Below are 23,200 nucleotides of genomic sequence, written 5' to 3' on the forward strand. Positions count from 1 at the left end.
CACAACAATATTCTAAAGATACAGCAATACAGTTTGGGATCACTTTCTACACACCTGCTGTTTTTCATGTCTGATGCTTTTGTGCCCTCCAGTGGCTGCATACAATTATTAAGCCCTTCCTTGCAAGTTTACTTCTATACTGATGCCCGTCTAGCCACTTCTATTCTGGGGGGAATGTGTTGACGCTGGCCCTGACGGGATGCTGTTCTAATCACATAACAACAACTACCGACGTTCCATTGGTGATTCCAAGGTGCCTCAAGGTAAGTCTCAGACTCCCCCTCTCGAGTGGGGGCCCACGCGGCAGATCTGCACACAACATCAGCGCCATGAAGCCTATCACAGATTTTAAGCCTTCTTTGGGCCCTACCAACGAAACAAGACTTTGAACAACTGGAGAGTAGATTCAGAGAAACAGTCCGCTCGGAGATTGCCATCGTTCAATCTGAGATATCTCACATTGGATCCCAACTAACTTCATTGGAAGGCTTTTCTTCTGACACAACCATGGCCCACAATGCCCTCAGAGCTACAGTCATCAGACAAGCAACCAGTCTCCAACAGCTTCAAGAGTGCCTGGATGATTTGGATAATCGTGGAAGAAGAAATAATTTGAGGGTTCGGGGGGTCTCAGAGGACATCCCACCCCAGGGACTTATTGACTTTCTGACGAAGATCTTTAACGAGCTCCTAGGCTGGGATCCTGCGTCCATAATCAAATTTGACAGAGCTCATCGGGCTTTGAGACCCAGAGGGGTGCCATCTGACCGTCCTCATGACATCATTTGCCATTTACATTATTACCCAGAAAAAGAGGATATCCTCCACAATACTCGTCGCACGGATGTGATGGAGATTGATGTTCATAGGATTCAGATCTTCCAAGATTTATTATGGTCAACCCTTCAAAAGCGCAGGGCCCTACAACCGCTTACTGTGGAGTTCCAAAAGTTGGGAATTAAATTCAGATGGGGCTTTCCTTTTAGCCTGCAGGTCTCGCATAATGGGAAGCTGTACTCACTTAAAGACTCGACTGATTTGCCTCCTTTTTGTCAAGAGCTCGGGTTGCCCCTGGTCACCCTTCCAGACTGGCAGGAGCCCCTGATTCATTCTATTCCACTGGAACTCTCTCACCCTGACAATGTCTGGCACCTTGACCACTGCAACCCGAAAGCCCCCTACGGAGCACTGAACCCCCACGCAGACGGTGAAGAAGTGAGGGCCCCTTGGTGGTTTGGGAGGTTTGCTTGCTCCTTTTCGAGTGCCTTTGTTCACTTTCAATGGCTACTGTTGGGTCGAGGAGGTTTCTTTGCCGCGATGAACCTCTCCCCTTCTGGAGGTATACTCGTGGCAACAAGACCATTATCGGCTTGATAAGCATTCACTCGACCCTCCCGAGTTGGTGGATGTTGTCACTAGCTACATGTTTTACAGTTACCTTACGGTTATGTGATTGAACTGTTATTCTAGTTCCTGACTGTTATATTGATTTTGTTATTAGGGCTGGTGTTGACACTGACCCCCAGTTACCCCGACACCACCCTAGTATTCTTGGTCTCCGGCGTGGTTCTCACGCCCGAGCTCCCAAGTGGTGGTAGTGTGTTCTATTTCTAATTTCATAGGTAGTATTACATACTTCTGATTAAGTTAGTTTTTTGAACTGTCTTCCAAATGTACTTTCTCCTTCCTTCCTTCCTTCCTTCCTTCCTTCCTTCCTTCCTTCCTTCCTTCCTTCCTTCCTTCCTTCCTCAAGGGTGCTTAGAGACATTTTTGCCTTCAGGGCTGATATTGCATTTCTCCAGGAGACGCACTTCAAAACTGGGGTTGCTCCAGCTCTTAAGGACTGCAATTACCCATACTCCTTTTATAATAAAAATAGCAAGAGTAGGTTTCTGGGAGATGCTATTTTGTTATGCTAAATTTTACCATTTCAAGACATGACATCCATAACGCTAGAGGAGGGCAGAACACTCCTGGTTAAATGTAAATTGTTCGATCAGATATATACCTTTAATAATATATACGCCCCCAACCAATCACAACCTAGCTTCCTCGTGACGGTGCTGAATCGCGTTGCCTTACTGGTCAAGGGTATCCCAATAATAGGAGGAGACCTCAATTGCTCTCTTCAACCGGAGGTGGATATCTCTGGGACACCAGCTAGACCCTCACTAGCTCCGCATCGTCGAGTGCGTCGCTCTCTCCGTGAACACCAGCTGGTTGACACGTGGAGGCTCCAACACACAGGGGACAAGGATTATACATTCTACTCTAGGCCACACAACACCTACCCCAGACTTGATTATTTCGTTCTGCCTCACAGATTTCTGCATTTAATCCAGGACACCGATATTGGGTTGATCACCTAGTCTGACCATGCTCTCGTTTCCCTGACTCTGGAACTGTCCTGCCCACATTTTAAACAGTGTACTTGGAGGTTAAACGAACACATTTTAATGGATCCGCGGTTTGAACCTCAATTGCTTGAGACTATAGATAACTACTTTGTAACTAATGAGATGCCAGGCGTCTCTAGAGTCACGGTATGGGAAGCACATAAGTGCGTCCTGCGTGGGAAGTTTATCCAGCTAAGCTCAATGATGAAAAAAGAAAAACTGGGGGAAAAAATTGCCTTGCTTCTGCGGTTGAAGGACCTGGAGACATGACACAAGGCAGGACCATCTCCTCCGGTTCTGACTGAACTGAATGAGACAAGAACAGCCCTCAATGCCCTGCTATTTGAGGACATTAAGAAGGACTATAGGTTATGCAGAAACCGCTTTTTTCAATGGGGTAACAAACCAGGGAAGCCATTAGCTAGAGCACTCCACACACAAAGGGCTACCCTATACATCCAATCAGTGCAGGGTGCGGCGGGGACCCGCCGTACCCTCACAAGAGTCATAGCTGACGGATTCCACCCCTATTATACTAAACTATATAATCTCCAAGATCCCCGGAGCCACTGCCGGATACACAGGATTTGGTGGATAAGTACCTCTGTGAAGCGGGACTCCCCAGGTTGTCAGGGGGCAACAGTGCCTGGCTGGACTTCCCATTTTTTCTCCCAGAATTAGAACAGGCTCTTAAAGAGACTCCCTCTGGGAAGAGCCCAAGCCCTGATGGCTATACTATCTCTTATTATAAACTCTTTAAAGACTCTATTACCTAAGATGTTGACGGCCTTCAATGAGGTCGCTGGTGATCGTGGTTTCTCCCCCCATGCATTATAGGCTTTCATTACGGTCATACCAAAAGAAAGGAAAGATCCGGCTCAGTGTGCAAGTTACCGTCCGATATCACTCCTTACACGGACATCAAGCTGTTTGATAAATTTATAGCAAACAGATTGAAGTTATTGCTCCCCAATATTGTCCATTCAGACCAAGTGGGATTCGTATCTGGAAGGGAAGCTCGTGATAACACGACTAAAATAATTGACTTGATGCATCTAGCCTCTCAAAGCCGCACCCTGGTAGTGGTGCTGTCCACCAATGCCGAAAAAGGCATTTGACAGAGTTAACTGGGTTTTCATGGACCTGTTCAGGACCATGCTTGGACCTGGTAGCCTGTGCCGCATTTTGGCACTATATAGTTCCCCTACAGCAAGAATTAAAATTAATGGAGCCCTGTCCAAACCAGTTCTGATCAGGGCTTTTTTGCCCCTCATTTTCATTCTCTGCATGGAGGCTTTAGCTGGATCCATTAGACGTAATCCAAATGTTTCAGGATTTACAGTAGGGGGTAGAGAATATAAACTTGCATTGTTTCTGGTTGATTTGTTAGCTGTCCTATCGAACCCGGCGGTATCTATCCCCAAACTGATGTCTGAATTCTGTAGATTTGGTTTTCTGTCCAATTTTAAAATTAACCTTTCTAAGTCAGTGGCAGTGAATGTGTCAGCTCCATCCCAATCCCTCGAGGATCTTCAAATATCCTTTCCATTCATCTGGCATCCCTCTAGCTTTAAATACTTGTGGGTTACATTGAATACTGATTTAACATGCCTTTTTGATGACAAATTTCAAAAATTACCACACTTCGCTCCGAGTTTTGGGACTGGGGCAACAAGAGGCTTTTCTGGCTGGGGAGACTTAGTGTAATTAAAATGAACGTTTTACCCAGGGTTCTATATCTCCTCCAGATGCTCGCAGGTCATATTCCCAAAACCTGGATTCGGGACTTGCACAATTCAGCTAGAGATTTTGTTTGGGGTAACAAGAGGCCTTGCTTCCAACATGCCATACTCTTCCACTGCAAACACATGGGTGATCTTCAGTTGCCCCATTTTTCTCTGTATTACGACGCCATTGTCCTTAATAGGATAATGGAGTGGACCCGATCACATGACACTAAACAATGGGTACTTATAGAGAGTGCGGCCTTATCCTCTCCCATAGCTCATTACTCCTGGTGCTCAAAGCTCCCTATCATTGCACATCCTACCATTGGCCCTACACTGTTATGCTGGAATAGGCTTAGGGTCCTCCCATATGTCCCTTCCAAATTTTCTCCCTTTACGCCACTGTTTAATAATCCAGACTTTCTTCCGTGGGTCTCCGGCTGGGGGTTCGATTCATGGAAGATGATGGGGGTGACACATATTGGCCAGCTAGTAAAAAAATGGAGAAATAATCCCCTTCCCTACCTTGCAGTCGAAATGGAGCCTCCCACCATTGGAAATTTGGAAATACCTCCGGCTGAAGCAATTTGTATTGGGGAGTAACGTCCGCCCTAGTAGTAATACTAGGGCGGACGTTACTCCCCAATACAAATTGCTTCAGCCGGAGGTATTTGACCATTTTTGAGAGCATGTGCTCGGACTTTTCCCGTCCAACGCATTTTCTCTCAAAATGCTATTGATTCCTGATTTAACATAAGTTCCTGGATCTCCCTAAGTACACAAGGGACTGGGGTCATGACCTACAGATTGTTTGAACAGAGGAAGACTGGGGAAAAAGCTTTTGGGCCACCTTTGTAAGCTCAATTAGTTATCCAGTGGTTGAGATGCAATTCAAGGTTTTATCGCGATGGTATAGATGTCCACTGACACTTGCTAAAATGTTCCCTGGTGTACCGGATACGTGTTGGCAATGAAATAATGACACGGGTTCCCTGATGCATATCTGGTGGGATTGTTGCTTACTTTGCCCCTTTTGGAACAAAGTTATTGCAATTTCGATGTTGATATTGGGCTCTGTGGTCCCTTCTGAGCCCGCTTTCTGGCTTCTTAACTTAGTTACGGGTTCCCTGGCAACATACAAAACGTCTTTATTAAAGTTCCTTAATAGCGCCGCTAAAGCGGTTATCCCTGTTCGCTGGCAGTGCACTACACCACCCACTGTGAAGGAGTGGTTTTGTAGAATAGATTTGTATATGTCTGTGCAGGAATTGCGAGTAACACCAGATAGCCAACGGAGATTTACGGCTACTTGGTTTTCCTGGTTAGATTTCATGTCCTCACAGACATACCTAACGAATGTGTCCTGAGTACGAGTCCCATATATTGGGCCCTCAACCAGATTCTAACTGTTTAACGATACAAGGACATGGCACTACTGCTCTTTGGTTCAAATAGACACTGGAAAGACCACACTACCCTTTCCCCCCTTCTCTCTCTTTGACTCTTTCTTTCTTTTCTTTTCTTTCTTTCTTTCTTTCTTTCTTTCTTTCTTTCGTTTATATGTTACAAATTGTGTTGTTTAGACAGGAATTGATATGTGACCATTTGGTTGAGTGGACGCAATGGCATATTAATTTAGGCATTGACGTGTTTCTGACCAATTGTCAATGCCCATTTCTTTGGATTGTATACTCCTGTACAACTTGTCTATGTGTCTACGCTGTTTCTTTTAGTATGTTAAAATTCAAATAAACATTTATTGGGGGAAAAATATATTAAAATGGAGCTGCGCTAATATGGTTGTACCGTATTGCTGAAATAATAAAAGAATTTCAATTTGTAATATATTTAAAAAAAAATTATATTACAGACATTTTTCTTTACCCCAAATTAATCTGATATAATTTTTACACTGTTAATTTAAAAAAAAAAAAAAAAGCCATTTGACATCTTTTAAAAGCTCAATATACTTACAGGGGTCTATTAAATAAAAAAACATCCGTTTTTGCTGTTTTTAGGGTGAATTTTGATTCACCCTATTCAATGAAAAGGCCGTTTTTTCATCTTGACGGAAATTCTGACATGTCGAAAAAAATAAGATTTTACTCACCGGTAAATCTATTTCTCGTAGTCCGTAGTGGATGCTGGGAACTCCGTAAGGACCATGGGGAATAGCGGCTCCGCAGGAGACTGGGCACAACTAAAGAAAGCTTTAGGACTACCTGGTGTGCACTGGCTCCTCCCTCTATGACCCTCCTCCAGACCTCAGTTAGGAGACTGTGCCCGGAAGAGCTGACACAATAAGGAAAGGATTTGGAATCCCGGGTAAGACTCATACCAGCCACACCAATCACACCGTATAACTCGTGATACTATGCCCAGTTAACAGTATGAAATATAACTGAGCCTCTCAACAGATGGCTCAACAATAACCCTTTAGTTAACCAATAACTACATACAAGTATTGCAGACAATCCGCACTTGGGACGGGCGCCCAGCATCCACTACGGACTACGAGAAATAGATTTACCGGTGAGTAAAATCGTATTTTCTCTAACGTCCTAAGTGGATGCTGGGAACTCCGTAAGGACCATGGGGATTATACCAAAGCTCCCAAACGGGCGGGAGAGTGCGGATGACTCTGCAGCACCGAATGAGCGAACTCTAGGTCCTCCTCAGCCAGGGTATCAAACTTGTAGAATTTAGCAAATGTGTTTGACCCCGACCAAGCAGCTGCTCGGCAAAGTTGTAAAGCCGAGACCCCTCGGGCAGCCGCCCAAGAAGAGCCCACCTTCCTCGTGGAATAAGCTTTTACAGATTTAGGATGCGGCAGTCCAGCCGCAGAATGTGCAAGTTGAATCGTGCTACAGATCCAGCGAGCAATAGTCTGCTTTGAAGCAGGCGCACCCAACTTGTTGGGTGCATGCAGGATAAATAGCGAGTCAGTCTTACTGACTCCAGCTGTCCTGGAAACATAGATTGTTAGGGCCCGGACTACGTCCAGCAACTTGGAATCCTCCAAGTCACGAGTAGCCGCAGGCACCACAATAGGCTGGTTCAAATGAAAAGCTGAAACCACCTTTGGGAGAAATTGGGGACGACTCCTCAATTCCGCCCTATACATATGGAAAATCAGATAAGGGCCTTTACATGATAAAGACGCCAATTCTGACACACGCCTGGCCGAAGCCAAGGCCAACAGCATGACCACTTTTCACGTGAGATATTTTAAATCCACAGTTTTAAGTGGTTCAAACCAATGTGACTTTAGGAAATTCAACACCACGTTGAGATCCCAAGGTGCCACTGGGGGCACAAAAGGGGGCTGAATATGCAGCACTCCCTTAACAAATGTCTGAACTTCAGGTAGTGAAGCCAGTTCTTTCTGGAAGAAAATTGATAGAGCCGAAATCTGGACCTTAATGGAACCCAATTTTAGGCCCATAGTCACCCCTGACTGTAGGAAGTGCAGAAAACGGCCCAGCTGAAATTCCTCCGTTGGGGCCTTCCTGGCCTCACACAACGCAACATATTTTCGCCATATGCGGTGATAATGGTTTGCGGTCACTTCTTTCCTAGCTTTAATCAGCGTAGGGATGACTTCCTCCGGAATGCCCTTTTCCTTCAGGATCCGGCGTTCAACCGCCATGCCATCAAACGCAGCCGCGGTAAGTCTTGGAACAGACAGGGCCCCTGCTGCAGCAGGTCCTGTCTGAGCGGCAGAGGCCATGGGTCCTCTGAGATCATTTCTTGAAGTTCTGGGTACCAAGCTCTTCTTGGCCAATCCGGAACAATGAGTATAGTTCTTACTCCTCTTCGTCTTATTATCCTCAGTACCTTGGGTATGAGAGGAAGAGGAGGGAACACATAAACCGACTGGTACACCCACGGTGTCACCAGAGCGTCCACAGCTATTGCCTGAGGGTCTCTCGACCTGGCGCAATATCTTTCTAGCTATTGTTGAGGCGGGACGCCATCATGTCCACCTGTGGCCGTTCCCAGCGATTTACAATCAGCTGAAAGACTTCTGGATGAAGTCCCCACTCTCCCGGGTGGAGGTCGTGCCTGCTGAGGAAGTCTGCTTCCCAGTTGTCCACTCCCGGAATGAACACTGCTGACAGTGCTAACACGTGATTTTCCGCCCATCGGAGAATCCTTGTGGCTTCTGCCATCGCCGTCCTGCTTCTCGTGCCGCCCTGTCGGTTTACATGGGCGACCGCCGTGATGTTGTCCGACTGGATCAGTACCGGCTGGTTTTGAAGCAGGGGTCTTGCCTGACTTAGGGCATTGTAGATGGCCCTTAATTCCAGAATATTTATGTGTAGGGAAATCTCCTGGCTTGACCATAGCCCTTGGAAGTTTCTTCCCTGTGTGACTGCCCCCCAGCCTCGAAGGCTTGCATCCGTGGTCACCAGGACCCAGTCCTGTATGCCGAATCTGCGGCCCTCTAGAAGATGAGCACTCTGCAGCCACCACAGCAGAGACACCCTGGTCCTTGGAGACAGGGTTATCAGCCGATGCATCTGAAGATGGGATCCGGACCACTTGTCCAACAGATCCCACTGAAAGATTCTTGCATGGAACCTGCCGAATGGAATTGCTTCGTAGGAAGCTACCATTTTTCCCAGGACTCGCGTGCAGTGATGCACCGAGACCTGTTTTGGTTTCAGGAGATCTCTGACTAGAGACGACAACTCCTTGGCTTTCTCCTCCGGGAGAAACACCCTTTTCTGGTCTGTGTCCAGAACCATCCCCAGAAACAGTAGACGTGTCGTAGGAACCAGCTGTGACTTTGGAATATTCAGAATCCAACCGTGCTGTTGTAGCACCTCCCGAGATAGTGCTACCCCGACCAACAACTGCTCCCTAGACCTCGCCTTTATAAGGAGATCGTCCAAGTATGGGATAATTAAAACTCCCTTTTTTCGAAGGAGTATCATCATTTCGGCCATTACCTTGGTAAATACCCTCGGTGCCGTGGACAGACCAAACGGCAACGTCTGGAATTGGTAATGACAGTCCTGTACCACAAATCTGAGGTACTCCTGGTGAGGAAGGTAAATGGGGACATGTAGGTAAGCATCCTAGATGTCCAGTGATACCATGTAATCCCCTTCCTCCAGGCTTGAAATAACCGCCCTGAGCGATTCCATCTTGAACTTGAACCTTTTTATATAGGTGTTCAAGGATTTCAAATTTCAAATGGGTCTCACCGAACCGTCCGGTTTCGGTACCACAAACATTGTGGAATAGTAACTCCTTCCTTGTTGAAGGAGGGGTACCTTGACTATCACCTGCTGCGAATACAGCTTGTGAATTGCCTCCAGCACTGCCTCCCTGTCCGGGGGAGCTGTTGGCAAGGCAGATTTGAGGAAACGGCGAGGAGGAGACGTCTCGAATTCCAGCTTGTACCCCTGAGATACTACTTGTAGAATCCAGGGATCCACCCGAGAGCGAGCCCACTGGTCGCTGAAGTTCTTGAGACGGGCCCCCACCGTACCTGGCTCCGCCTGTGGAGCCCCAGCGTCATGCGGTGGACTTAGAGGAAGCGGGGGAGGGCTTTTGTTCCTGGGAACTGGCTGTATGCTGCAGCTTTTTTCCTCTACCTCTGCCTCTGGGCAGAAAGGACGCGCCTTTAACCCGCTTGCCTTTCTGGGGCCGAAAGGACTGTACCTGATAATACGGTGCTTTCTTTGGCTGTGAGGGAACATGGGGTAAAAATGCCCTGTCCACTGCCGAGTCCATAAACCCCTCCTGGCAGAAATGGACATTGCACTTATTTTAGATGCCAGCCGGCAAATATCCCTCTGTGCATCTCTCATGTATAAGACTGCGTCTTTAATATGCTCTATGGTTAGCAATATAGTGTCCCTGTCTAAGGTATCAATATTTTCTGACAGGGAATCTGACCACGCAGCTGCAGCACTGCACATCCATGCTGAAGCAACAGCTGGTCTCAGTATAATACCTGAGTGTGTATAAACAGACTTCAGGATAGCCTCCTGCTTCCTATCAGCAGGCTCCTTTAGGGCGGCCGTGTCCGGAGACGGTAGTGCCACCTTCTTTGACAGGCGTGTGAGCGCTTTATCTACCCTAGGGGATGTCTCCCAACGTGACCTATCCTCTGGCGGGAAAGGGTACGCCATTAGTAACTTTTTAGAAATTACTAGTTTCTTATCGGGGGAAGCCCACGCTTCTTCGCACACTTCATTTAATTCATCAGAAGGGGGAAAAAACACTGGTAGTTTTTTCTCCCCAAACATAATACCCTTTTTTGTGGTACCTGGGGTAATATCAGAAATGTGCACCACATTTTTCATTGCCGTAATCATGTAACGTGTGGCTCTATTGGAATGTACACTAGTCTCATCATCGTCGACACTGGAGTCAGTATCTGTGTCGACATCTGTGTCTGCCATCTGAGGTAGCGGGCGTTTTAGAGCCCCTGATGGCTTTTGAGACGTCTGGGCAGGCACGGGCTGAGAAGCCGGCTGTCCCACATCTGATATGTCGTCAAACCTTTTATGTAAGGAGTTGACACTGTCGCGTAATTCCTTCCACATATCCATCCACTCAGGTGTCGACCCCGCAGGGGGTGACATCACATTTATCGGCACCTGCTCCGCCTCCACATAAGCCTCCTCATCAAACATGTCGACACAGCCGTACCGACACACCGCACACACACAGGGAGTGCTCTGACTGAGGACAGGACCCCACAAAGCCCTTTGGGGAGACAGAGAGAGAGTATGCCAGCACACACCAGAGCGCTATATAAAACAGGGATACACACTATACAGTGATTTTACCCCTTACAGCTGCTTATATATCACAGATTGCGCCTAAATTTAGTGCCCCCCCTCTCTTTTTTACCCTATGTAGTCTGGAACTGCAGGGGAGAGCCTGGGGAGCGATCCTTCCAGCGGAGCTGTGAGGGAAAATGGCGCCAGTGTGCTGAGGGAGATAGCCCCGTCCCTTTTCCGGCGGGCTTCTCCCGCTTTTTTTATACAGTTATGGCAGGGGATTTTACACATATATAGTCTTAAAGGCTATATTATGTGTTAATTTGCCAAGTAAGGTACTTATATTGCAGCCCAGGGCGCCCCCCCCCCCCCAGCGCCCTGCACCCATCAGTGACCGGAGTATGTGGTGTGCCTGGGGAGCAATGGAGCACAGCTGCAGTGCTGTGCGCTACCTTAATGAAGACCGAAGTCTTCTGCCGCCGATTTCCAGGAACGTCTTCTTGCTTCTGGCTCTGCTAGGGGGACGGCGGCGCGGCTCCGGGACCGGACGACCGAGGCTGGGCCTGTGTTCGATCCCTCTGGAGCTAATGGTGTCCAGTAGCCTAGAAGCCCAAGCTAGCTGCAAGCAGGTATGTTCGCTTCTCTCCCCTAGGTCCCTCGTAGCAGTGAGTCTGTTGCCAGCAGATCTCACTGAAAATAAAAAACCTAAATATTACTTTCTTTCTAAGAGCTCAGGAGAGCCCCTAGTGTGCATCCAGCTCGGCCGGGCACAAAATTCTAACTGAGGTCTGGAGGAGGGTCATAGAGGGAGGAGCCAGTGCACACCAGGTAGTCCTAAAGCTTTCTTTAGTTGTGCCCAGTCTCCTGCGGAGCCGCTATTCCCCATGGTCCTTACGGAGTTCCCAGCATCCACTTAGGACGTTAGAGAAACTGTGGATTGGTGAATTCGCCTGCCGATACACCTGTTTTGTCGAATTTGCGGGAATTTCCAACAGGTTTTTGGCCCGTTTTCAATAATGCCAAATTCTGATCCGCATTGTCGAAAAAGGGCAAAAACCTGTCGGAAATGCCCACAAATTGAACAGTAAAGTATCACTAACAGAATATACCAAATAGCCACTAATAGCCTTCTATACTGTTATTTTATCTAATTTGCCTATTTTATGGGGTTCAGGGTGATTTTCCCACTGTTTCATGCACTTCTCTCTGGTCACGCACTGTAGAATTACTGTGCAACATTGGCACACGCAGGGCAGTAGATACCAGGGCCACATCTGGGTAATGTAGGGGATATGGCCTAATCACGGAAGTGTGATCACACCCTATAAAATTACATAACAAAACCTGCAAGACTGTTGCTGCAAAGAGTCGCCGCAACTCCCCCCCCCCCCCCCCCCCAGCCCACTTCCCTGCAGGCAGAGGAGACTGTTGCTGCTCAGCAGCAGCTTCTCTACACCCATTGCAGCGCTTAGCACACAGCAGCGTGAACTGAGCGGTGGGGGAGAGTGGCTGCTGCTAATACGTAAAGAGGCGCGGACCTGGGCCCTCAATAGGATGGACCCCTCCAACTAATCCATGCCCAGATAATTAGTACCCACTCTCCCCATCTCTGCACCTCTTGTTGCAGGTGCTGCAGATCGGCTTTTATAATTGAATAGCATGACTCACGGGTGAGCGCTTAATAAAAATGACCTGTAAAGTGTGCAGTAATGTACCTGTGCCTGCTGCGGCATAACCGTGGTCCATGGCTAAAAGAATCAGCCCCTTAGTGATCAATGTAGCGCCCAGGGCATTAGGTTTTTTCTCTTATTCTATTGCTATGTCACTGCATACTCCAATGCTAGAGAGGCCATACATACATACATACATACATACATACATACATACTGTGCAGATATCCAGCATAAAAGTACAGGGCAAATCATAAATTGACAGCTATCAATTGTGACATAGGGGTAACTCTATCTATAATTGAATCCGGCTGCTCCAAATTTAAAATGTGAAGATTTTAAAGAAATAAGGAAAACTACATTTCCCATGGTGCCCTCAGTTCCTGCCCTGGTCAGTTTATCGCTTATCAGGATCTGCAGTGTCAACAGCAGGAAGGAGTTAGTGAGTGTGCTTAATGTGTTTAACACATTGCAGTTTCACTCAGTTGTAGCATGTGTGTTACTGCCAGTAAGCGTCATTTATTGCATCCTCAAACTGCGCCAGTGTGCCCAGAGTGTGTGGCACTGAAGGAACAAGAATGGAACATAAGGTCTGGGTTCGAGTCACTAGATGCCAGCTCCTTGTCAACTGCCTCTTCATTCTGGTAATGAGATCATTTTATGTAATTTCATTGTCACATCTTTGGGAGGAACGTCTGTCTAATTTGCTCACAGTAAATACTTTTCACTGTGTAGCATCACTGTACAATATATTAGATGTACATATAACTCCTAGCATATATAAAAAGTAAATATATCTGTATGTTAATGTGAGGTGGTATTACATTATTTATCTATGCAATAACTGGAAGGGCACGAGGAATTACAGATTGCTATGCACAATTGACCTAGCAATTTACAACATGGAAACTATATTATATATATATATATATATATATATGTGTGTGTGCGTGTGTGTGTGTATATATATATATATATATACACACACACACACACACACACACACACACACACACACACAGTTGTCTACTCTACCAGAATATCTGGAACACTGCAGACTTTTAGGGAGATTTCCTGGAGTCCCAGGAGACTAGACCATATGGATGGGCATCATCCATTGATGGTTGGTGACCATTACTGGCATAGACATCTTAACGTATGGGCACACTGGGCAGCTGCCCATGGGCCCACAATTATAGGGGCTGGGAGGGCTGGGCTAGGGGCATTACATTTGATGGCTGGGCCAATGCCTTCGGAGCTTCTTGGGAGGCAGGTAGAGCATTCTCTAACCTGCCTCTCAGCACTCAGCCAGACAGTGAATGGCATGCTGATTAGTGGATGGCTGAAGTTATCCACCAATCAGAGTGCTTACAGCCATTCAGTGTATGGAAGCATGTGGAGAGATGGCGTGAGACTATAGAAGGGGTAAGTTATTATTTTAAATTATTCCTGTGAATGGGTGGCAGGAGCACCAGTGCATTGCTTTGACCAGGTCCTATAATGCTGTTTGCCACCTATGGTCCCATGGTTGTGCAGTGGGTTAGCAGAGGTCCAATGTTTCTTCACTATTGTTGGTAGAGATGCAGCAATTTTGTTTTAAGAACATGGGTTTTGGCCACGCCCCACTGCACTGCTTAGTCCTGCCCTCTCCCATATTGGCCCACATCATTCACCTGATCCAAAGTAGCGATCTATGGTGGTCATTCCGAGTTGTTCGCCTGTTATTTTTTTCTCGCAACGGAGCGATTAGTCGCTAATGCGCATGCGCAATGTCCGCAGTGCGACTGCGCCAAGTAAATTTGCTATGCAGTTAGGTATTTTACTCACGGCATTACGAGGTTTTTTCTTCGTTCTGGTGATCATAGTGTGATTGACAGGAAGTGGGTGTTTCTGGGCGGAAACAGGCCGTTTTATGGGTGTGTGCGAAAAAACGCTACCGTTTCTGGGAAAAACGCGGGAGTGGCTGGAGAAACGGAGGAGTGTCTGGGCGAACGCTGGGTGTGTTTGTGACGTCAAACCAGGAACGACAAGCACTGAACTGATCGCAGATGCCGAGTAAGTCTGGAGCTACTCAGAAACTGCTAAGAAGTGTCTATTCGCAATTTTGCTAATCTTTCGTTCGCAATTTTGATAAGCTAAGATTCACTCCCAGTAGGCGGCGGCTTAGCGTGTGCAAAGCTGCTAAAAGCAGCTTGCGAGCGAACAACTCGGAATGAGGGCCTATGTCTTTACATTGATGGCTTCCTGCTATTGATGTAAAGTACTGGCACCCATTGGTGTTTCTATAATGGGTGCAGTGTGTGCTGTGCACACGGGCCCCTGGGTCCACGGGGGCCCACACCGCACACAATGCACCCATTTAATAAACTTACCTTTCCGGAGTCCCGCGGTGACTGCCCTCATGGCCATTTCCGAGTGATTTGCGCATGCGCACTAGAGATGTCCCTGGGAACAAGGCGCCGGCGCCATGTTCCCGGAGACCTGCGCATTCGCAGTAGACTCCGGCAGTATACCAGAGTCTACTTGCGGCTGGAGTGGAGGAGGCCCGCGACGGAGGCTGCACGCGGGTCCCCTCCTCTTTTAAAATGCCCCTGCTGGCACCATCTATGAAGACCATTGATGGTCATCATAAACCAGCCTCATAGTTTGGATCACTTCTGCAGAGAAGTGGGCAGTAAATGATTCATGGTGACAATGCTAAATTCCTTGTCGTATAAACAACCCTTTATGAAGCTAAGAACACTGTACGCTGTTTGCTCAAGAAGTACCGTAATGGTACGCTATTGGCGTAGCGATCGCTCAGCCGTAGGCGAGACGCTCAAGCGTCACGTTCGCTCACGGCCCAGTGATCACAGGACACGTTATTGGCTATGTCTAGGGGAATGATTCGCTATGGCGTAGCATACGCTCGAGACCACGAGGAGGTCACCAGCGGCGCAGACGCTCACAACGCTATACCTTTATGTTAAAACCTTATACCAATGAAATACACTGAATACCTTAATGTGAGTACAGGGTGTAAATGCAACCTTGTGTAACCTGACTAACTACAAAGCTGCTTGAGCGTCACCGACGCTCAAGTGAACACTTAACACTATAGAAAATACACAGATACTGGTTTAGGTTCCAAAGCCTATTAACTGTATTATATCTAATATACTTGTAAAAGGGGATAACAGTACAAATGATACACTACAATATAACAGAGACTACCTAACCAGATAACTACACAAGAAATACAATACAATACAATTACTATTTATGGGAAAATGGAAGGGGAAGAGAAGAAGAGAGAGATAGAGAGAAATGGCTCATGATAACATTAAATAAGAGACAACATGGTTGCAGATAAAACTACACATGTGAGAGACAATCGCTGCGCAGTTAGTCAATGCTGAATACAGCATGGGATGGAAGCTAGACTCCATTTTGAGAAACCTCCACTTGATTCCAAAGACCACACCACATGGCTGAAAGGGGGAGGGGAAGACATCCAGCAGCAGCCATTTTAGATTTGCAGGTCCAAACACATGGCACTCTATACTAAACCACAATCACATAGCAGAAAACACAAGACTCCATTTTCTTCCAAAATGTCCAAGCCTCAAAACAATGCATATGTTCTGATTTTACAATTCCAAACCATCTAAAACACCTTTCACAATGTAATCCAACTTCCTAGAACCATCTCATAATTTCACATCCCAAACAACTTCAGTATCTCAATAACCAGAGCATATTCATCACAAGACCAGATCACAATGTAATTAACACAAACGTAACTGCATGGTGGTATTTATGATTAACAGGATATATATTATAACTAACCAGCACAATCTATTTTAAATCTCCATTGGCAAACAAATACCACAAATATTATGCTACAGATTGTATACTGTTCCAATTTATCACAGACTTCACAGAGTATCCACAAACACCCAACAATCACACAACCAAGTTACAATATCCTATTTAAACCAGAAAGCAATCTGTCTGTTTCCTTATCTAGCCATGTGAAGTTCAATACTTAGCCTTTAGTTTGGAAGATGTCCTGGGGATTCAGCCGCCATGCTGCTTGGTGCCAGGTAGCTGTGTGTGTGTCTGTGAGTGTAGCTACATTACATCTGTTCTCTGAGGCCACACCTGACCACTACCTTCCTGTTTGACCAGTACCTGGGGGAGGGGTCTTTCTTTCTCCTTTGTATTGAGTCACCATTCTCTTTGTATATGCTAATCAGGTTCAGCCCTGAAAACTTAGTAAAAGGTTGTCTTGAGCATCATATTGTTCTAACAATATGATCTTAGCTTTTATACATATAATCATATCTATCCGCTGCAATGTCCCACAACAACACAACAGGCCTCAAACTAACCCACACCTGATTCTGCTTGCTTCAATACCAAACATGATGTGTTTATCTGGTTCGGTTCGAATGATACACATCCATGACATTAATTCATTAGCCAATTCTAAATCTCCATGATGTCTGGTGCTGTTCATTATTATAACCATGTACTGTATGAAACAAGTGCCGAATCCATCTCTGTGCCATGTCCGAGCAAATGCGTGTGTTTCCATATATTGCTGTGCTCGCTGCGCATATTTGCAAGTATAGCGACTTATATGTGTGCAGTTTATATGGTCTCTCTATGTAATATTTTTGACTTTGACAGTCCACCCTTTGGCAGTCACCAATAACTGCCACTTCCTAAAACATTTCAAAAAGAGAAAAATATATGTCAGGGGTTAATACATTTCAATGGTTGGGTAAGGGAGGAGAGAGGAGAAGGTGTGAAGAGGGTATGACCTAGTGAGATAGCAGAAGCATGTGTGTATGAATCCATGTTTGGGGGGTCATGTATCATCGTGCCGTACGTGTTGTACATCAAGCTTCGAGGTATTGCGAAGTATACATTTGAATTCCTTCTTATCCCGTACTAAGGGTCTGTGGATGGGCTGTCAAACTCTACCGAGCTCATTTCGGCTGTGGTTGTAACAAAATGGGGATGCACATTTTAATTGGTGATACATGAATGGGGGAGGTATGTGGTTGCTGATATCTGTGCCTGTATTCCCTATCGTCTATGTGTGTTATTACCTGAGGGTTGTAGAGATGAAGATAAAGAACACTTATGGAGAATGCAATGATATTCTATGTCAGGGAAATGTACATCTGTCGTTGAGGTTGTGTTCGGTATCTGTTGAGAGTCGTCTTCTTTGCGCTGTATTGCTCCTTAGGCATGAGCAAATAGCTTTGTCTGAGCCATCAGATTTACAAAAAAATGTTGGGCTAGCGTGAGTTTAAAAGTACTAGGGAAACTGGGGATCCATGGCAAAGTTCATCAAGTGTCCATTTCTCAAGTGGTCAAAAGCTGCATCTTTGGTCTTGTCTGTTGTCTTGTCTGTATACCGTCTCGTCAACTTCCTCGTCCAAGGGGTCTTTGTATCTTGGAGAAAAGCAGAAAAACAGGTGAAAGAAACGGACCGCATAATCGCATTTTTCATCACATTCTGGTTTCTATCATTGGGTCATAAATCAAATCCAGGTTAATTACAGTTTCCTCACTCCTCAAGCTCATCACTTTTGTACTTTGTTTGCACCTCATTAAAGCCTGCCCGCATCTAAATATCAATCCAATCGATATAACGACACCCAAGATACATAGTAGAAACTTTCCAACATCCATTATGACTCCTTGAGCCCAGTCTCCCAAACCGGAGAACCAATTTCGCGGGTTCAACCATGACACCCAACCAGTCAGCTCATTACCTACAGCAGCAAGGGTGAGATTGTGTTTTCGACGAAATTCCCACTTTAATTGCAGAATATCGTCCATCTTTTGGTCTATGACCTCTACCGGATCCTCGGTGCTATTTGTGATATACGTGCAACACTTTATGCCGTACTGTGTTGCCAATGTAACACAGTATCCGCCTGTTACTGCTGTAAGATAATTAAGAACCATCCTATGCTGAACTAGTTCTGTTTTATAAGCTTGAAGTTCTCTTCCAGTGTATCTAAACGTGTCATCATACATTTCAGTGATATTATCTAACAAATTGGCGAGTGCGGAAATGTATCTATAATTCATCACACCCCGAGCGGTACGAGTGAAATCTAACGCTACCAGAACCTGAATCCCGGTGGATTCATGGATAAGATCAGAGGCCGGATGCTCTAACCTTTCTGACAGTTGTCTTTTAACTCGGTGCTCGTAATGAGTGTGAGTATAAGGAGCTTGGGCACCACGGTGTATGTCTTTCATTTTGTCATGTGTAACAGTCATCACTTCAGGCAATACTTTTCCAATATAACACAATCCTTCAGAGTTTGGGGCAAGCCACTTGTACGCCTTTCTCCCACATATGAAATATGCGTCATCGGGGAGAACATATGGGACGGAGAAGGACATGACCATGTTACAAACCTTCCAGGTGAAATCTCCTGACCCTAATTCTTCCATCTGCTTAATACACGTATCAGTTTGTATGATATGTGCACAGTATCCTGGTGATACCTCTCCAACTCTAGTAATCCTATTTCCTAAGGTATATCGATACCGGAAAGATTTTCCTCTACTGGCTATGTGGCGTACCAGCTCTGTATCTGTAGGCATTCTATCTGCTCTGTGTGAAAAGGTCATGGTAAGGTTGCTCCATGACACTTCCCAATTTCCCGGTTTTCTGGGATTGGAGATGTTAAAACATATGAGGGACCTATCCACATGGTATTGGTGGAGCTTCAAACTAGGAGGGCTGGAGATATTAAACCTCCGGTCCACCGGTCTCCCACCACTTAGCTCAAGTACCTCCCCTAACGTTAAAGGAAATGGTACTAGCCCTGATTTGCTGTGACCCTGAGGTACTTGAGAGCATACCCAACAATCTGTTTGGTTTAACACGTTACCCACTAGAGAGTGATAGTCACTCAATGGATGCCGGTCCATATGGATATTAAAACTGGATTGGCATTTCTTTGTTACAGAGCCTACAGATACAACTTTCTTTTTGAACTAACATTCCTTCACAGTTGTTTACAAATAACATGGTTGTTAGATCGTGCCCGGTACTCGCCTTTGCTTGGTGATTGGGTTGCTATTGGAAATTTACACCTCCGTCTCAGTCATCAGGACCTTTCTGGATCCTTTCTCGACCTCACTGGTACTCTCACCGAAACAGACTGCTCTGGTCAACATCATGGTTAACGGGAAAAATCCATATCACAGTCTCTTGGGGCAAGTCCATCTTACAGGAGGAGAAAAGAAGAAATTTGTAAATGGGGTATAAGAAAATCAGTTTGAGGGGGAGAGAACTCGTTACGATAATAAGTTCTCTCGTCTTGTTGTTCTTCTTGTTCTGCTGTCCTCTCAAAGGTGTTGTCTCTCAGTCTTCAAAAACGATCATTCTGGTGATGCAATATTCCTTCCTAACCGACGATCTTTCTGTAAGGAGCAAAAATCTGGCATTACCATTGGTCCAACTGAGGGGTGACATAGCATCTTTAAACCATGGAAACATGAGTGAGAAGAGAGAGAAAATAAAAAAAAACAAAAGAGATAGAGAACAATTCATGTGCATATATACATTACATAACTCGACAATAACCATCAATAAGAAAAGAGAAACAAAGCATTTTTAAACATTGTAAGAAAACATTGTTAGCATTAGAAAAACATTGTCAGACTTATTAGGCTGTCATATCTCTGTGTCTACTGGTCTCCTTGAGCAGTCCCTCCCCACCAGCACCTGCATTACTCCACTGTCTGTATCTGGCCAGAAATACATTGTGGCGGAGGTCATGCTGGGGTTTGGTAGACTTCTGCAAGGACCAAGTGGATATGCAATGTGTGAATTCTTACCACTACTAGTCAGAGATGGGGATAGAGAGAGGGAGAGAAAAACATTTTTCACAAATACATTTACAACTTTTCACCTGGTCATTCCTGTGTCTTTAGTGAATGACCTCCCACTTCATTAACCGTTACTTCAGGCTTGCCTCCATTCCTAATAATCACCTTTCCTGCCTATGTGATCCTTGATTATAATGGTGTGTATTGTAATTTTGCTCATTTCTTGGTCTAGGGGGTCTAACTTTATGTGGGTTATTACAGTTGCTAGCACAATGCCCTTCTCTTTTGCACAGATCACAAATCCTTAAGTTCCTCCATGTGCCAATGGCCTGGGGTTTTGGTTGATTTGATGCCTCCTCAAACGCTTGGATGCTCATCACCATCAACCGCTTTCCCTGTACCTACCTGATTCCTTGGATACCATGATTATGTCGTTGTCTAGGGAGTTGATATACCTTCTGTGAATCTTTGATCATACAGTTAGATCTTTCCTAGGATCTGGGTAATCAGACATGATTGATCTCAATTCTGTCCGGGACCAGGGATGGCGCATTGCACTGTCCTTGACGGGAATGGTTCCCTGATCGTCAGTCTTCCCATTGGGGACTGTGATCACCCTGACAGGACTAAACTCAATTACATCACCTTGTTTTGGTCTTATAATATGGGGTACATTTGTTTGTGCGTGATATAAAACATTGTACGTACCTGTGGACACGACCTCACCTGACCCTCCGTTAGGGGGTTTGATTATTGCCTTTACCAATTTGGTCGCGTCCACCTGGATGTCTTGTAGGATGGCTTCTGGAAGAGGTGCCGACATCGTTCTGGGCTCACTTTCTTGTTGGTAATCCTGAGGGAAGTTTAACATGGGGTGCGACTTGCACAGGTTAACATTTGTAATTTTTACACTTTCATTTTCATAAACATTATTACATTTATTACACTTATTCTTATAATCTATACTACAGTTGCTAAGAGCGTTTTTATTGTTCCACTTTTGTGCTTTTCTCTCCGCAATCAACTCCTCTCCTGCTGCCATGTCTCTCCCCTCAAGATAAGAGTCAGAAAAGTCAATAGACTCTTTTTGTAATTCACTTTCCTGTTGCCATAACTGTAAATATTCATAATGTTTATTTTGTCTCTTCGTTGGTTCAACGAGACTTATCCTCCTCCTTAAATTTTGTAACACTACTGGACTGAAGCTACCTATTCTTGGGAATTTGTCCCTGTCTTGTACAGTCATTCTCTCCCATTCATCACATAAAACTTCAGCGTGATTTCCATATTTCTTACACATCACATATCGTGCCGACCCGATGGATCGGTTCTCTGAATCAACCCGAACCGAGGTTGATCGCCCCCTACCTGAACAAATGGCCCCCATAATCTGCAGGCGTTGCCTATTCCTCCTTGAATATCAAGGCTTTCAGCGAACCCTTACAAACAAACCAAGATGTCCTTGGGCAGGCCGGCGGTGGTGGTTTATCAAGTACCCCACTTACTTCTCGCCCACGTTGGCCTGTGCTGCAATCACTGTAACCAGAGCTGCTGTACCCAACCCAGGGCCCCTGTGAACCTTTATTTACTGGGGCGCGTTCCCCAGCAAGTATCGGTTGTTGGATAGTTCCTGAGTGACCAGCGAACTTCCCTTCCCAAAAAATAAAAAATTACACAAATCACGTCAGAATGTACAAATAGCGTTTGTGACCACTTTACTCTGATGGTATTAGGTCAGATTACTAACTACTGCACACAATTACGTGCGGTCCAATCGTTCAGTACACGAGCACTACTTGTCATGTACTGAAAGATCAATGGAATCGATGTTTCCGGCCGCGATTCCTTCAGCGAGAGCTTATGGCCTATATGGGTTCTGCACCAACACCCCAGGCGTTGTGCCACTGGACTTTTATAGCGGACCTCTTTGTCTATTTTACCTGTTACCTTATGACCTCCTGGTCTGTTACCTTATGACCTCCTGGTCTGTTACCTTATGACCTCCTGGTCTTGTTACCTTATGACCTCCTGGTCTTGTTACCTTATGGTCCGCTATACTCTAATGCTCAAATATTATTTAACCAGGGATGCCTCCCTAGCCACCGTATATGTCACTTACACGTATGTCCCTTGACGAGTACCCGGCTTTCCTTTTGGTTCCACCTTAAAGTTATATAAACTTTTGTATACAAAACACACTCACTCAACACATGTACACTTTTGTTTCTATATCTATTTCTGCGCAGAAATTTGTCTTTAGCCCAACAGTGTTACCAATTAGGAGCAGGATCTGTTAAACTAAATTTCAGATTCTCCAAAAATAGACTTGCGTTATTTTCCGCGTCGCGTTATCTACCGCTGTGCGTTACTTATCGCCTTTGCGTTACTTCACTTTATCACAACTTGAGCTACGTGGGCGTAGTGTTGCGTAATGAACGCTGCGTGCGTCTGCCTTTGGATTGCGTACGCTAGTCTTTGTTAGCGACACGTGTACGCAATGCAAAGGATCCACCGTAACACAATATATTTATTTATCAATGTAGGTGATCCCTGATCATCTACCGCAATCCACACTGACTGCCTTGTATCTTCAGACAAACCGTGTGTTGTTCTATACTTTAACTATTACCTCTACTATTAAATAACAGCAAATCTCCTTTTAGCACTTTCTATCAACTATAAAATTTGGCAAACAGGAATAGTGATATACGAAAAATGAAATACACAAGTGAAAAGAAATGCAGGTATGTATGCGTACGCAAGACAAAAGAAAAATAAACAGTTTTAAAAAGACACAAGCGTTTTGTTCTTAC

The 23,200-nt window shown here is 45.4% G+C and overlaps 1 protein-coding gene across 2 annotated transcripts in view; it reads left to right on the top strand.

Moving 5' to 3' along the window:
• The first annotated feature begins 12,967 nt into the window (after positions 1-12,967).
• TSPAN32 (tetraspanin 32) overlaps positions 12,968-23,200 on the top strand; it is a 165,696-nt gene continuing 155,463 nt past the window's right edge. For both annotated transcript variants that reach the window (XM_063944724.1, XM_063944725.1), the window contains exon 1: positions 12,968-13,180. In XM_063944724.1, coding sequence (XP_063800794.1) covers positions 13,115-13,180 — 66 coding nt within the window. In that variant the 5' untranslated portion in view covers positions 12,968-13,114. The remainder of the gene's footprint in view (positions 13,181-23,200) is intronic.

This window comes from Pseudophryne corroboree, chromosome 11 (genome assembly GCF_028390025.1).
Source record: "Pseudophryne corroboree isolate aPseCor3 chromosome 11, aPseCor3.hap2, whole genome shotgun sequence".
Taxonomy (NCBI): Eukaryota; Metazoa; Chordata; class Amphibia; order Anura; family Myobatrachidae; genus Pseudophryne; species Pseudophryne corroboree.